This window comes from Salvelinus sp. IW2-2015, unplaced genomic scaffold (genome assembly GCF_002910315.2).
Source record: "Salvelinus sp. IW2-2015 unplaced genomic scaffold, ASM291031v2 Un_scaffold2340, whole genome shotgun sequence".
Lineage (NCBI taxonomy): Eukaryota > Metazoa > Chordata > Actinopteri > Salmoniformes > Salmonidae > Salvelinus > Salvelinus sp. IW2-2015.
In genome coordinates this window covers 81,372-95,251 of record NW_019943665.1, presented here as the reverse complement: position 1 = coordinate 95,251, position 13,880 = coordinate 81,372, and the positions used below count along the sequence as shown (strand labels likewise).

The window sequence follows — 13,880 nt, the reverse complement described above, 5'->3', positions numbered from 1 at the left end:
GAGAGAAAATCACAACACAACACAGGCAGATAGACAGCAACAAACACGAAGCGGGGAAATGAGAACCAAATAGAATGAAGAGGGAGTTGGCGATTGAGAAAGTGAGAGAGATAGTGAGAGAGAAAGTGAGAGAGATAGGGTCAATAGACTGGGCGACACGGAATATATTGATTTGAGGAATATTGTGTCAAAATCCGTTAAAAATAACTCTGTGTTCCCTGAGAGACGGGAAGGGAGAGAACACACGCACTGTCCGGAGTCCGAAAATGGAGGACATGGCATATGGAGCTGGGAAGGCTGGAGGAGCTTTCAACCCTATAACGTTCTTCCAGCAGCCACACACCATCCTCCGGATCCTCTCTTGGGTGAGTACCGTTACAGTTATATCGCCTACACCGTTACAGTAGCAAACGTGCTGCTCATTTCAGGCTAATAACAGCGGCGGTCCCGAACGACGGTCGTTTGTTATGTATGTATGTATGGTTGACTCAAAATGTGCGCCTCTCGCTGGCTGCTTCCCCGTTTCTCAATTCTCACTTTCCCACCAGTGCGTGCATGTGTACTATAAGCCTAGCAGACCTGTCGTGTTAGCAACACTGTCCAAATATGTTGTAGTCTAGTTGGAACCTGAAACATGKTCAATGTTTTGGGGATGCAAGCAACAAGGCGCACGACGCATGTGGCCTACGATTTTGAAGCGGTTGTAGCTATTGAACCTAGAGAAATGCAGCCATACGCACKGTGCCCACGTGTTTTGTTGTAGTGTGTGCTTTGCCCGCTGTTTGATCTGTTAAATCCGAGGATGCGTCCCAATTGGCACCCTATTCGCTATACAGTGCACTACTTTTGACCTGGGAAATAGGGTGACAACTGTAAATCAACTACAATTAGTTTTTCGTTATTCATAAGAATTTGAGAAATTAAACTATTTTGGCTATGTATAAAGAATACATGCCTGGGCCTYCCGAGTGGCTCAGCAGTCTAAGGCACTGCATCCCAGTGCTTGAGACATCACTACAGCCCCAGGTTCGATCCCAGGCTTTGTCACAGCCGGCCGTGACCGGGAGACCCATGAGGCGGCGCACAATTGGCCCAGCGTCCTCTAGGTTAGGGGAGGGTTTGGCCGGCCGGGATTTCCTTGTCCCATCGTGCTCTAGCGACTCCTTGTGGCACGCTAGGTGCYTGCAAGCTGACKYCGRTTGCCAGCTGTACGGTGTTTCCTCTGACACATTGGTGCGGCTGGCTTCCRGGTTAAGTTAGCAGTGTGGCTTGGAAGGGTCGTGTTTCGGAGGACGCATGGCTCTCCCGGTTCCATACGGGAGTTGCAGCGATGGGACAAGACTGTAACTACCAATTGGGGTAAAAAAAACTACCAAAACAAATAAAGATTCATGGCTTTCTATTCCTTAATAAATGAAACTTGCAACTAGTCCCACATATAGTCTACACATTGATTATTTATAGTGATCCAGTGGGCCTATAGTACAAACAATAAACTGTCTGGCGTATCGCCTTCACAGGGGGGGGGGGGTTTGTTTTTAGAGGGTTGTACATGTAACAGTATAACTTTAGTACGTCCCCTCGCCCCGACACGGGCGCGAACCAGGGACCCTCTGCACACATCAACAACGGTCGCCCACGAAGCATCGTTACCCATCGCTCCACAAAGGCCGCGGCCCTTGCAGAGCAAGGTGCAACACTACTTCTAGGTTTCAGAGCAAGTGACGTAACTGATTGAAACGCTACTAGCGCGTACCCGCTAACTAGCTAGCCATTTCACATCCGTTACATACATACCATTGAAAGGTCACCTATAGGCCACAACGATGACAGAATAAGATAAAGGCTCAGTCCATCTGTTCCACTGATAAGAAATACCCCTTTAGGAACAGACAGACAGATGGAGAGACAGACAGATGGAGAGACAGACGGGCAGAAAGACAGATCGACAGACAGACCGAGAGAGACTCAATGCCATATAGTCTACTCATCTATTTCTTACCAATGCTACAGAACAGAAATAACAACACTCATCCACTCCCTGTAGTGTATGTGATGGATAACCATAGAAATATAATCTATTGAAGGGACCTTACCATTCAAGTCAATTATGGTATAATAGGTGGTAGATTGTATTTCTATGGGATAACAGTGCTGAGGTCGCAGCTCAATGAATAGACTCTGATTAGAGATGGCATGTTGTGGGAAGGGAAGTGTGTGTGTGTATTTACGTGTACACACACACATTTGTCACATTCACCATTAGTACAACTGTGTCACTTCCTGTTTTCGCTTCATGGATGATAATAATTTCCTGTGTAACATCTGCAGCTCCGCCTCCAGGCGTGACCTCAGAGAAACACCTTGGTTACTGTACCTATGGTAACAGCAGCAATTAGGACTAAGCATATAAAGATGTCAGTTGTTTTCATGTTTTCCCTCTTTCTTATTCTTTCTCTCGAATCCCTCTTCCTTTATTCTCTTTCTCCTCCTTATTCTCTCTATCGCGCTCTCTCTCTCTCTCTCTCTCTCCTTATTCTGTATGTCTCTACCTCTCTCTCCCTCTCCATCTCTCTAGCTGGTGTTGAGTTACAGTATATACAGGCTAAGTAGCAATACAGTTGCAGAATCACACATAGGTAGCAGACAGAGCGAGAGAAAGAGAGGGAGAAGGGGGAGAAAGGTAGAGGGAGGGAGGGAGAGGGAGAGAGAGAAAGGGACAGCTCTCATCTAACATCTCGCTCGCTCTCTCTCGTTCTCTCTTGTTTTCTTTCTCTCTCCTCCTTCTGTAAAGTTATATGGACTACGCATGTACATTAGCAGTATAGTACCTATATGTTCAGTAGTGTTGAATTTGGTGTCAGAGGTCAACAGCATAGAAATATAATCTCTAGAAGGGGCTTGGAAYCTCTGGRCAGGAATCAGGATTCTATGGTCAGGGGCCTGTCAGTACCAATGTGCCCCACATTCTGACACCATACTGCTAAATACATTAGGCTTAATGACTAGAGGTCAGAGTACTGTACACTCACTCACACACTGTCTCTCACACACATACACGCGCGCGCAGGCAGGCAGGCATGCTAATGCAGACACATTCGCACACAGGCTCACACACACACATGCACACASAAATATAAATTATTCTGGCAAACCTAATGCCTAATTTCAAAATGGCCCATCGGATTGTCACAAGATCAGGACCCCACATGGTGGCCTGTACAATGCCTGCTTTGATTTGGGCCTGGGGCCTTGAGATGAGAAGGCTACATACAGGACAGGGCCTTGGAGAAAACACATTTACCTTCTAGAGAGAGAGAGAGAGGGGAGGGAGAGAGAAGAGAGGGAGAGAGAGGGCAAGAGAAAGGGAGGAAGAGAGAGAGAACATTCCATGTGATGCCAAATACAATTCTGACCCAAGACCTTTTCTAACCCAATCAGCTACTAAGTGTGAGTCCCAAATGGCACCCTATTCCCTAAATAGCGTAGGGCAATGACCAAAAGTAGTGCACTATATAGGGAATAGGATGTCATTTAATTTGTCTGTTGATCTGAAATGCAGTGGTGTGTGTGAAAGATCACTAAGTCCCAAGGGGGATGTTGATTCCCAAAGCATTGTGAGGGATTTACTGGGGTAAACACCAGGGGGTTTTAATATAGAGAGTAAAAGGTCCAATTAATATGAAGGGAACTCCCCTATATATACACACACACACACACACACACTCACATAAACACTCTGATTTGAGTCTTCATGTGGAACGATATGCTTCCTTTCAGCTCCAATGCAGGTGTAATATTCAAATAAGGCGTCAGAAACCATTCTACCAAAAATAATACCAAAAAAGTATGTATGAACACCTTTCATGTGTGTATGTGTTTGGCCTATTTTGACATTAGAATGATAGACAAGGATTGGAATGAGGTGTGTGTGTGTGTGTGTGTGTGTGTGTGTGTGTGTGTGTGTGTGTGTGTGTGTGTGTGTGTGGATGAGTCGCTTGGTGTTAGTGAGCGCTTTTGTATGTCTTGTGGGTGAGTTGTGATGTGTGAGTTGTGGGGTGTGGTGTGTTGTTCTGTGCTGGGATGTGAGGGTTGTCTGGATGTTTGGGTGTGATGATGGGTGTTGCGTTGTGGCAGAGATGGTTCTGTCATTTCTCTCTCATATGACCGAATCACCTAGAAGGATGATGATGCATGCCAATCTCCAGTCACAAGGCCACTCGAACCTATTGTAATTCTCCCTCTCGATAGTGTCAAACCCCTCCTGAATTCCATCGCCGGTCTTTTCTTCGGATTCCTACCCTCTCTCCTCCTTCTTGTACACACAAGGAGGTCACCTTCTCAATTCCGAGGATTGTTGTCTGTAAGAGGGAGGGCAGGCCAAGGCTCGACATGGAGAAGAAAATAACCAAGGGGGTCAAGCCTACAGGACAAGGCAGAGGGGAGGGTCATTTGGGAGCTGGACTCTCCAAACTTTCTTTCATTTATACTGCAATCCAGATGTGGATGGACAGTTAGATAAACTGATGCGCTTTTTCCTTCTTTAGTGGGGGTGTTAGGGGAGTGTCATGCTATGCAGAACTTTTGTATCTTAGCGGCAATTCATAATTCCATTGACATCATGAAACAAAACTAAGATGAACCATTTGATTTAAGTGAAATAATTAGTTTTGGAAGTAGCTCCTGTTCCTTCATAGTACGTATTCTAGACCTAGCTTGTAAGTAGAGTGCTATCTGGCCAATACGAATAGTCTAATATCTGTATGAAGGGACTGCCTAGGTGTCTATTTACATAAGACGCTCTAATTGGGAGATATATCTCATTATCTCTGTAGTATCGCACATATCACTTGGGTTGTGTATTTTGTGGCTATCATGACATTTGCCTCAAGTCTGGGTCAACTGTAGGGGTAACTGTAATGATAGTAGCCAGGTGTCACGTTTGCCTGTATGGCCTATAAATCAATTTCGTCCACAAGTGATCGATATTCCTACTTAACAGAATGTGGAACTGGGTTACCTAAGTGCAATGTATGTTGATTATGATAACTGGTCTCTAAGAGATGAACAATGGAGAGCTAAATTTTCTTGAGTCTCCACAGTTAGAAACGATTTAGGGTCTGAAATAACCTTGGGGGCTATAGTGTAGTACTGTAGCGGTTATATATACTATCCCAAGAGGGTTAATTTCTGTTTTGGGTTGAAAAATGTAATGTACTGTTGGGATAAATGGAACTGTGTACTTTGGCTACCGTGTCTTAAGTGAGTCAATTCTTTTCCAGTGTTTTTATTTACGGTGGGAAATTGTGGTGTGGGGTAAGATTAGCTGGGGGGGATGAGTGAATATATAATATTTTTTTGGGGGATTCCATTCTGTAACCACTGTTTAATACTGGGGTAGTGGTAGTACTGGGTAGGATATAAGGCTGTATTCATTCTTTTTCACAGGTATAAATTAGGTTGAGCTGGTAAAAAAGTGGGAAATTTAGAAAAGGGGTTAAGGTATGAAAATACACTTATGAGTTGAACATTACTCCAGATGTGTCTCTATGGAGTGAAAGTAGAACATGGGGAGTCAATGGAAATCATCAGGCAGACACTATGTAGCTCTCTTGCCAAGTGTTATCTATAACTGGTAGTAGTAGTACATTAGTCAGGTATGGTGGTAGTGAAAGAGAGGACGTAATTCCAGCGCAGTGTTTATACGTGGAGGTTAACTGAGAAGTTAACTGAGTAGGTATGATTCTTCCAGTGTTGTTTTATAAACTCGAGTGGTAAGTAACAGTGAGTATGGGTAGAAGAGAGGTTCTTACACGTAGGTTGTATACATGGTAGCAGTGTAGGTAGCTGGAAGGCTCTAACTAAAATGATTCTTGGTCCATGTGGAACTATTTTTACTATGTAAGTGTGTCAGTAATGGTATAGGCGAGTTGGTGGAATCCAAGTTACCTCACAGAATTTGTGAGTACTGATGATTAAAGAAGATAGATTAGAACGCGGTACAAGCTCAATATAAACAGGATGACACTAATGGTAGTGAACTGCGTCCAAAGCCAGCAAAAATCCTAGCTTGAGTAAAAAGTCGTAACAAAGTAAGAGTTGGTTGTACATTTAGGCTATAAGTATACAGAAAGTGAATGTGGAAAGTGCCAATCAAAAGTATATGTATTTATGTATCAAAATTAAAAAGTTGTAAAATCAAATGTTCAACTTCCTTATATTAAGCAAAAGCAGAAGCTCCATTTTCTTGTTTTTAAAATGTACGGATAGCCAGGGTCACACTCCAACACTCAGACATTATTTGTAAAACAATACGAAATGCATTATGTTGTCTAGTGAGGTTCGAGGCCAGAGACGCAGAGGACAGTAGGGAATGAGCCGGCGTTGTTCTGCACTGAATAAAGTGATCTTGAAATATTGACCATGTTCCTTGTTGGTAGGTCAAGGGAGGAAAATGTATGGAGTTAAAAGTATGAGTATTGGTGTGTCAGATACCAGACAACTTAAGATAGTAGGGACCCTCTTTAAAGTATTTTTACTTTAGTAGTTTACACCACTGACTAGGTATATTTCTGCAGTGTTTATACTGTAAGTGGAAGAGCTGGTAGGTAATATTCTGCAGTGTTTATACTGTAGTGAAGTTACTGTAGGTATATTCTGCAGTATTTGTACTGTAGGTATATTTCTGCCAGTGTTTATACTGTAGTGAAGTACTGTAGGTATATTCTGCCAGTTTTGTACTGTAGGTAATTTTCTGCCAGTGTTTATACTGTAGTGAAGTACTGTAGGTATATTCTGCCAGTGTTTATACTGTAGGGAAGTACTGTAGATATATTCTGTCAGTGTTATACTGTAAGGAAGTACTGTAGGTATATTCTGTCAGTGTTTATACTGTAGGTATATTCTCTGTGTGTTTCAGTAGAGATATCAATAAAATGTATTTTATAGCCCTTCTTACATCAGCTGATGTCACAAAGTGCTGTACAGAAACCAGCCTAAAACCCCAAACAGCAAGCAATGCAGGTGTAGAAGCACGGTGGCTAGGAAAAACTCCTAGAAAGGCCAGAACTAGGAAGAAACCTAGAGAGGAACCAGGCTATGAGGGGTGGAGATTATAACAGAACATGGCCAAGATGTTCAAATATTCATAGATGACCAGCAGGGTCAAATAATAATCACAGTGGTTGTCGAGGGTGCAACAGGTCAGCACCTCAGGAGTAAATGTCAGTTGGCTTTTCATAGCCGATCATTCAGAGTATCTCTACTGCTCCTGCTGTCTCTAGAGAGTTGAAAACAGCAGGTCTGGGACAGGTAGCACGTCCGGTGAACAGGTCAGGGTTCCATAGGCAGAACAGTTGAAACTGGAGCAGCAGCACGTCCAGGTGGACTGGGGACAGCAAGGAGCCATCAGGCCAGGTAGTCCTGAGGCATGGTCCTAGGGCTAGTGTGTGTATAGTAGGTGTAGGTATAGTCTACTATCTTGGTGTGTATGGCTGACACTCAACACACTTCTTTCTGATCCTTCCCTCCTCTCCCCTCTTCCACTTTCCTAATCTCTCCCTCCCACCTTCCATCCCTCCTATCCTTCTCTCTTTCCAGTTTTTCTCCATTGTGATCTTTGGTTCTATAGCCAACGAGGGTTACGTGAACCGACCCGACGAGACCCAGGAGTTCTGTATCTTCAACAGGTGACACACACACACACAGTAGTAGTTACTGCTCCTATTTTATGACTCTATCTGATCTCTTTGGTAATCCATATGTGCATCTCATCTGTTATGGCTGTTATTACTTGTGTTGCCCTACACATTTCCCCATTGATTGATTGATTGACAGGAACCAGAATGCGTGTAACTATGGACTGTTCATGGGAACTATGGCCTTTCTCTGCTGTCTGGCCTTCCTGGCCCTGGATGTCTACTTCCCACAGATCAGCTCCGTCAAGGACCGCAGGAAGGCTGTACTGGCAGACGTAGGGGTTTCAGGTGAGTGGAGGGGGGAGGGGGCGAGAGGGAGGAGATGTATGGAGAGGGAGTAAAGGGGAAATGAGCGAGAGGATGGATGGAAAGAGGGGAGAGAGGGAATAGATGTGTGTAGAGGGGAGAGATGTGTGTAGAGGATGGATGGGGAGAGAGGGGAGAGATGTGTGTAGAGGATGGATGGGAAGAGAGGGGAGAGATGTGTGTAGAGGGAGAAGAGAGATGGGGAGAGATGTGTGTAGAGGGAGAAGAGAGATGGGGAGAGATGTGGGTAGAGGGAGAAGAGAGATAGGGAGAGAGGGGAGAGATGTGTGTAGGGAGAAGAGAGATGGGGAGAGATGTGTGTAGGGAGAAGAGAGATGTGGAAGAGGGTGGGTAATGTCTGTGTCCCACCTGCTCATTTAATGAGAAGGAGCTTAACAACAACAGAAAACAGAAACGGAAAACAAAATGGTATATCTACAGTGGTTTTCAACTACTGGTTGTCTATTGTTACTGCTCACTTCCTGTCATGGGAGAGGGAGAGAAAGACACATCCATTACAAGCGTATTAGACTGTGTGCGACAGGGGTTCTGCCTTCTGAGGCGGATGTAGTTACCATAGGAACAGGTTGCTGAGTGACAAGAGGGTATGACATGGTCACTGAGTTTTGAGTTGTATAGTGAGCCTGCTTCTTTATTTCAAACCAAATCAAAGTTTATTGGTTGAGTACACAGATTTTCAGATGTTATCTCTCTCTCTCGCCATCGCTCTGTCTTTCTCTCTCCTCTCTCTCTCTCTGCCTTTACTTTCTCTCTCTGTCTCTCTCCTTTCTCTCCATCTTGTTTTTTCTCTCTATTTCTCCATCTTTCCATCTCTCTCTGTGGTAATATGATCTTTACTATATTGATCTTGGCTTACCATCATCATTCGGCCCTGAACTGACCTGTATGTAACAAGCACAGTGATTAGGCAATATGTATCAGCAACCTCTGTCTTCCACTCACCCCCCCCTCTCTCTCTATCTCTTTATAATTTCTGTCCCTGTAGTTCTAGTGAGCTAACATGTAAGATTCAATGTAACCTTTCTAACTTCTGTTTTCTCCCTCTCTCCCTCCTTTCCTTCCTTGCTGCTCCCTCATCCTCCTTTCATCCTTCCCTCCACTCCTCTCTCACCCTGTCCCTCTACCTCTCTCTCTCTCCCTTCCATCCTTCTCCCCTTCTCTCTCTCTCCCTCCTTTCATCCCCTCTCCCTCCCTTTCCTCCCTCTCTCCCTCCTCTTTCCTCTCTCGTTCTCTCTCTCTCTATCTCATTCTCCGTGTAGCGTTCTGGTCCTTCATGTGGTTCGTGGGGTTCTGTTTCCTGACCAACCAATGGCAGGCGGCGAAGCAGGAGGACAACCCCCTGAGGGAGGGAGGGGATGCCGCTCGCGCTGCTATCACCTTCGCCTTCTTCTCCATATTCACCTGGGTATGGTGCACTTTACTCCTTTATTTTCACTACTCCTTCATCCCTATCTTCATTTTACAGTATCTTCAGTGAAAATGTTCAGAAGAACAGCCACCAATGGGCCCAGACATATAAGTATATGACCCTCCTCATTTAGCAGGCACTTCCATCCAGAGCAACTTATTAAACTGTCAACACTGAAACATATTTTTAGTACATGGTCCATGTGGGAATGGACCCCACAAAACTGTTGTTGCCAGCACCAAGCTCAAGCCACTGAGCCATCGGGACCAACCAGCACCTCTGCCATGACCTTTGATCCCTATGTCCTACCTGGTGTCTCTTTCTCCTCTAGGGTGGGCTGACTCTCTGCTCCATGGAGAGGCTAAAGAGTGTGTCCTTCCAAGAGGAATACCAGAAGCTGTTCACCCCTCAGCCACCCATCCCACTAATATAATCTGTGTCCTTCCAAGAGGAATACCAGAAGCTGTTCACCCCTCAGCCGCCCATCCCACTAATATAATCTGTGTTCTTCCAAGAGGAATACCAGAAGCTGTTCACCCCTCAGCCACCCATCCCACTAATATAATCTGTGTTCTTCCAAGAGGAATACCAGAAGCTGTTCATCCCTCAGCCACCCATCCCACTAATATAATCTGGTCCTGGGCCGAAGAGGAATACAATCCAGAACAGCGTGTCATCCCTAGCCACCCATCCCACTAATATTAATCTGTGTCTTCCAAGCAGGAATCATCAGAAGAAGCTGTTCATTCCCTCAAAGCCAACCCATCCCACTTAAGTATAATCTGTGCCTTTCCAAGAGTGAATACCAGAAGCGTTCCACCCTCAGCCACCCATCCCACTAATATATTCTGTGTCCTTCCAAGAGGAATATCCAGAAGCTGTTCATCCTCAGCCCCGCCCATCCCACTAATATAATCTGTGTTCTTCCAAGAGGAATACTCAGAAGCTGTTCACTCCCAGTCCCACCCCATCCCACTCTAATTAACTCTGGTGTCCTTGCCAAAGAGGAAATACAGAAGCTGTTCAATCCCTCAGCCGCCCATCCCACTAATATAATCTGTTGTGCCTTCCAAGAGGAATTACCAAGAAGCTGTTCACCCCCTCAGCCACCATCCCACTAATATAAATCTGTGTCTTCCAAGATAATACCAGAAGCTGTTCACCCCTCAGCCACCATCCCACTCCCACATATAATCTGTGTCCTTTCCAAGAGAATATCAAAGCTGTTCATCCCTCAGCCGCCCATCCCACTAATATAATCTGTGTTCCTTCCAAGAGGAATACCAAAGCTGCTTCACCCCTCAGCCCGCCCATCCCACAATATAATCTGTGTTCTTCCAAGAGGAATACCAAAAGCTGTTCACCCCTCAGCCGGCCCATGCCCCAACTAATATAATCTGTGTTCTTCCAAGAGGAAATACCAGAAGCTGTTCACCCCCTCAGCCGCCATCCCACTAATATAATCGTGGTTCTTCCCAAGAGGAATACCAGAAGCCTGTTCACGCCCTCAGCCAGCCCATACCCACTAATATAATCAGTGTTCCCTTCCAAGAGAATAACCAGAAGCTGGTCTCCGCTCTCAGCCCGCCCATACCGATAATATATCTGTGTTTCTTCCCAAGAGGAATACGCAGAAGCTGTTGTTTCACCCTCAGCCGCCCAGTCCCACTAAATATATCTGTGTTCTTCCAAGAGGAATAACCAGAACTCGTTACAGCCCTCAGCCACCCATCCACTAATATAATCTGTGTTCTTCCAAGAGGAATACACAGAAGCTGTTTCATCCCTCAGCCAGCCCATCCCACTAAACTCAAATCTGATAGTCGCTTCGCAAAGAATATCAACGTCATCTCACGCAACCACTAAATAAAGTGTTCTTCGTATCCAGAAGCTGTCCTGCCATGCAACTAAATAATTTGTTCTTCCAAGGGACCAAGCCCACTAATATATAATCTGTGTTCTTCTAATAACCTTCTAGCTCCCCTTTGCTTTTAAAACTGCAGTCTGCAATTACAACTTTTCACCCCCAGCCCCCTATCCCACTAATATTGTTGTTCTAGTAGGAACCTCTATCTCCAATCCCTCTGCAGCTAACTCCTTATTGCTTCTAGTCAGCGATGCTGTGACTGTGAAAATGTCTGTATCTATACTACACACACACACACAACACCCACAGCCACATCACGGCACGACAACCCAAACTATACACACACACAGCGTCAAGGCAGGCATCTACCCGGTTAGTTGTGAAAAGCTGAGGCAATCCTAGTTCTACGTGTAGCGTCTTTGTAATTATACAAAAGCCTAACCGCTTCAGCCTATTCAAGTGAAATAGTGTCCACTATTAGTGAAAATTACATTTATGTACACAATATGTAACAGTTTACATTCTCTTGCGTGCTCTTGTCTTTTTCATCTGGAAAGAGTTTTCACCAAACCACAAACAGCTAAAAAACTGCTTTGCAGGGCATCAACGTACATGACGCCTGATGACGCAACGCCTTGTGTCTAAAAGGGCAGCCCTGATTCCCCTAATATCTATCTTACTTGGCGCGCTTCTGAAGCACACGAAAGCATATCACAAAACACCCATGGACTGCACGTTGGACGACTGCGCGACCTATCTATAGCCATAGTTTAATTAAAATCACACTACCTCTTCCAAACAACGTCACTCGTGTCAATCACACACTTTTACCTCTTCTTTCATTTGCCAGCTCTTCCCTATTCACAAGCCACAAAAATCTCTCGTCTATTGTTTTATCTCATACTACGTCTATACACATCAACCGCGTGAGACCACCACAGCCACTCCTATATGTCTCTCAACCGTGCCACCGCTCCTCTCACCTCCAACCGCGCACATACCCATCCACCGCTTCAACTACCCCGCCAAAACTTCGCCCATCCCAAACCTACCCACTCCTCTCTCACCTTACCCATGTTAACCTCCTCCACCTTCTTCACCCTCCTCCCTTCTATTTCCACCACCACCCTAATCTACACACCTCTACCTCTCTCTCCAACCCTACCCCGTCCCACCCTAACCTCCTTCAACCCTCCCCACCCACCTCTTCACCCCACCCCCCAACTATGCCCTCCCACACCACTCTCTTCACCCCCCACCTCAACTATGCCCTCCCACACCACCTCTCCTTCACCCCCCAACCCCAACTATGCCCTCCCACACCACTCTCTTCACCTCATCCCCTTCCCTCCCCAAGGCGACCCAGTCCTTCTTCGGCTATCAGAGGTACCAGTTGGGGGCCGACTCGGCTCTCTTCTCCCAGGACTACATAGACCCCAGCCTGGATGCTGGGGCGGCCGGGGACCCCTACACCTCCTTCACGGTCGGGGGGGACGACCTGGGACAAGGAGACCCTGTGGAGGGGTCCTCCTATCAGGGGATTAACGGCGAGGGGGGTGGGAGGTACCAGGAGTACTGAGGGAGGGAAGTAGGGATGAAAGGAGGATGGGGGAGTAGAGGAGTGGGAGGATTGAAGGGTAGGGAGTGGGAAGGAGTGATAGATGAAGGAGGTGTGGAGGGGGGAGCCAGTGCTTGGGGAGGACCAGAGGGATGGAGGGAGGACAGGAGGGGGGAGTGGTTGGAGGGATGGATTGAGAAGTGGAGGAGGAGTCAGGATAAGTGTGTGTGTGGGTGGGGGGAACATTCAGTCACATAACTGACTTATAACAGAGTTACATTCATTAGTTGGACCAAAGCATAGTTCTTAGGCTGTAGCAAGAAGGCAAAGCTATTGTGGTGTAGATAGTTCATCACAGCTGCTACCAAAACAGATCTCTTCATCACAGATATATTTTTTATAGTTATAMAATAATAAATCCCAAGTTTCAATGTACATAAGAATGCTTATTAGCTGTTCATGTTTTTGATKTATCATTGGACAAAACATGCCTCTAAGTATACTGTGTATTGAAACTAATCTCTTACTGTAGTTTGACCACAGATAATCTCATAATACAAAGTGACACTCATCAATGTCATGCCTCTGTCTGATGTAGCCTATCTATCACCGACCCACCCATCCATCCACCACCCACCCATCTATATCTATATCATATATATCATATATGTAATTTAATCTATTGGTATAGGGGTGTTCAAAAATAATATAAGGGCATTACTGTGCTTTCTAAAAAGTCTAACTTAGGCTACTCAGTCAGTATGCTGTGTTWTTTTGCTCAGATACAAGGAGAGGAACTATTTTTATCATTCCCTTGACCTATTTCCATTCAGGGTCCAGAGAATTCGTTTTTATTTTGGAATAAAAATTATTTCAGTGAAAATACTCACATTTTGTTCTTTACCCAACTATGGATATCAATTTTTTTTATTTGTTTTAATTTAACCTTTATTTAACTTGGCAAGTCAGTGAAGAACAAATTCTTATTTACAATGACGGCCTACCCCGGCCAAACCTGGACGA

General features: G+C 45.2%; 1 protein-coding gene across 2 annotated transcripts; it reads left to right on the top strand.

The window, feature by feature from the left end:
• The first annotated feature begins 17 nt into the window (after positions 1-17).
• Positions 18-12,900, top strand: LOC112073706 (synaptogyrin-1). Of its 2 annotated transcripts, none has more exons than XM_024140956.2 (5): positions 18-365; positions 7,600-7,688; positions 7,837-7,985; positions 9,284-9,429; positions 12,657-12,900. In XM_024140956.2, the coding sequence occupies exons 1-5, from the start codon at positions 267-269 to the stop codon at positions 12,876-12,878; spliced, it is 705 nt and encodes a 234-aa protein (XP_023996724.1). In that variant the 5' UTR covers positions 18-266; the 3' UTR covers positions 12,879-12,900. The 2 variants fall into 2 exon arrangements, with proteins under 2 accessions (XP_023996724.1, XP_070296360.1); XM_070440259.1 differs by lacking the exon at positions 12,657-12,900 and adding an exon at positions 9,764-10,061.
• Positions 12,901-13,880: the final 980 nt, after the last annotated feature.

Bases quoted from the DNA above. Each gene is read 5' to 3' on its own strand.
- LOC112073706 (XM_024140956.2), top strand. From the start codon at position 267: ATGGAGGACATGGCATATGGAGCTGGGAAGGCTGGAGGAGCTTTCAAC. The intron at 7,689-7,836 runs GTGACACACACA...ATTGATTGACAG, and splicing joins GAGTTCTGTATCTTCAACAG to GAACCAGAATGCGTGTAACT. The intron at 9,430-12,656 runs GTATGGTGCACT...TCCCTCCCCAAG, and splicing joins TCTTCTCCATATTCACCTGG to GCGACCCAGTCCTTCTTCGG.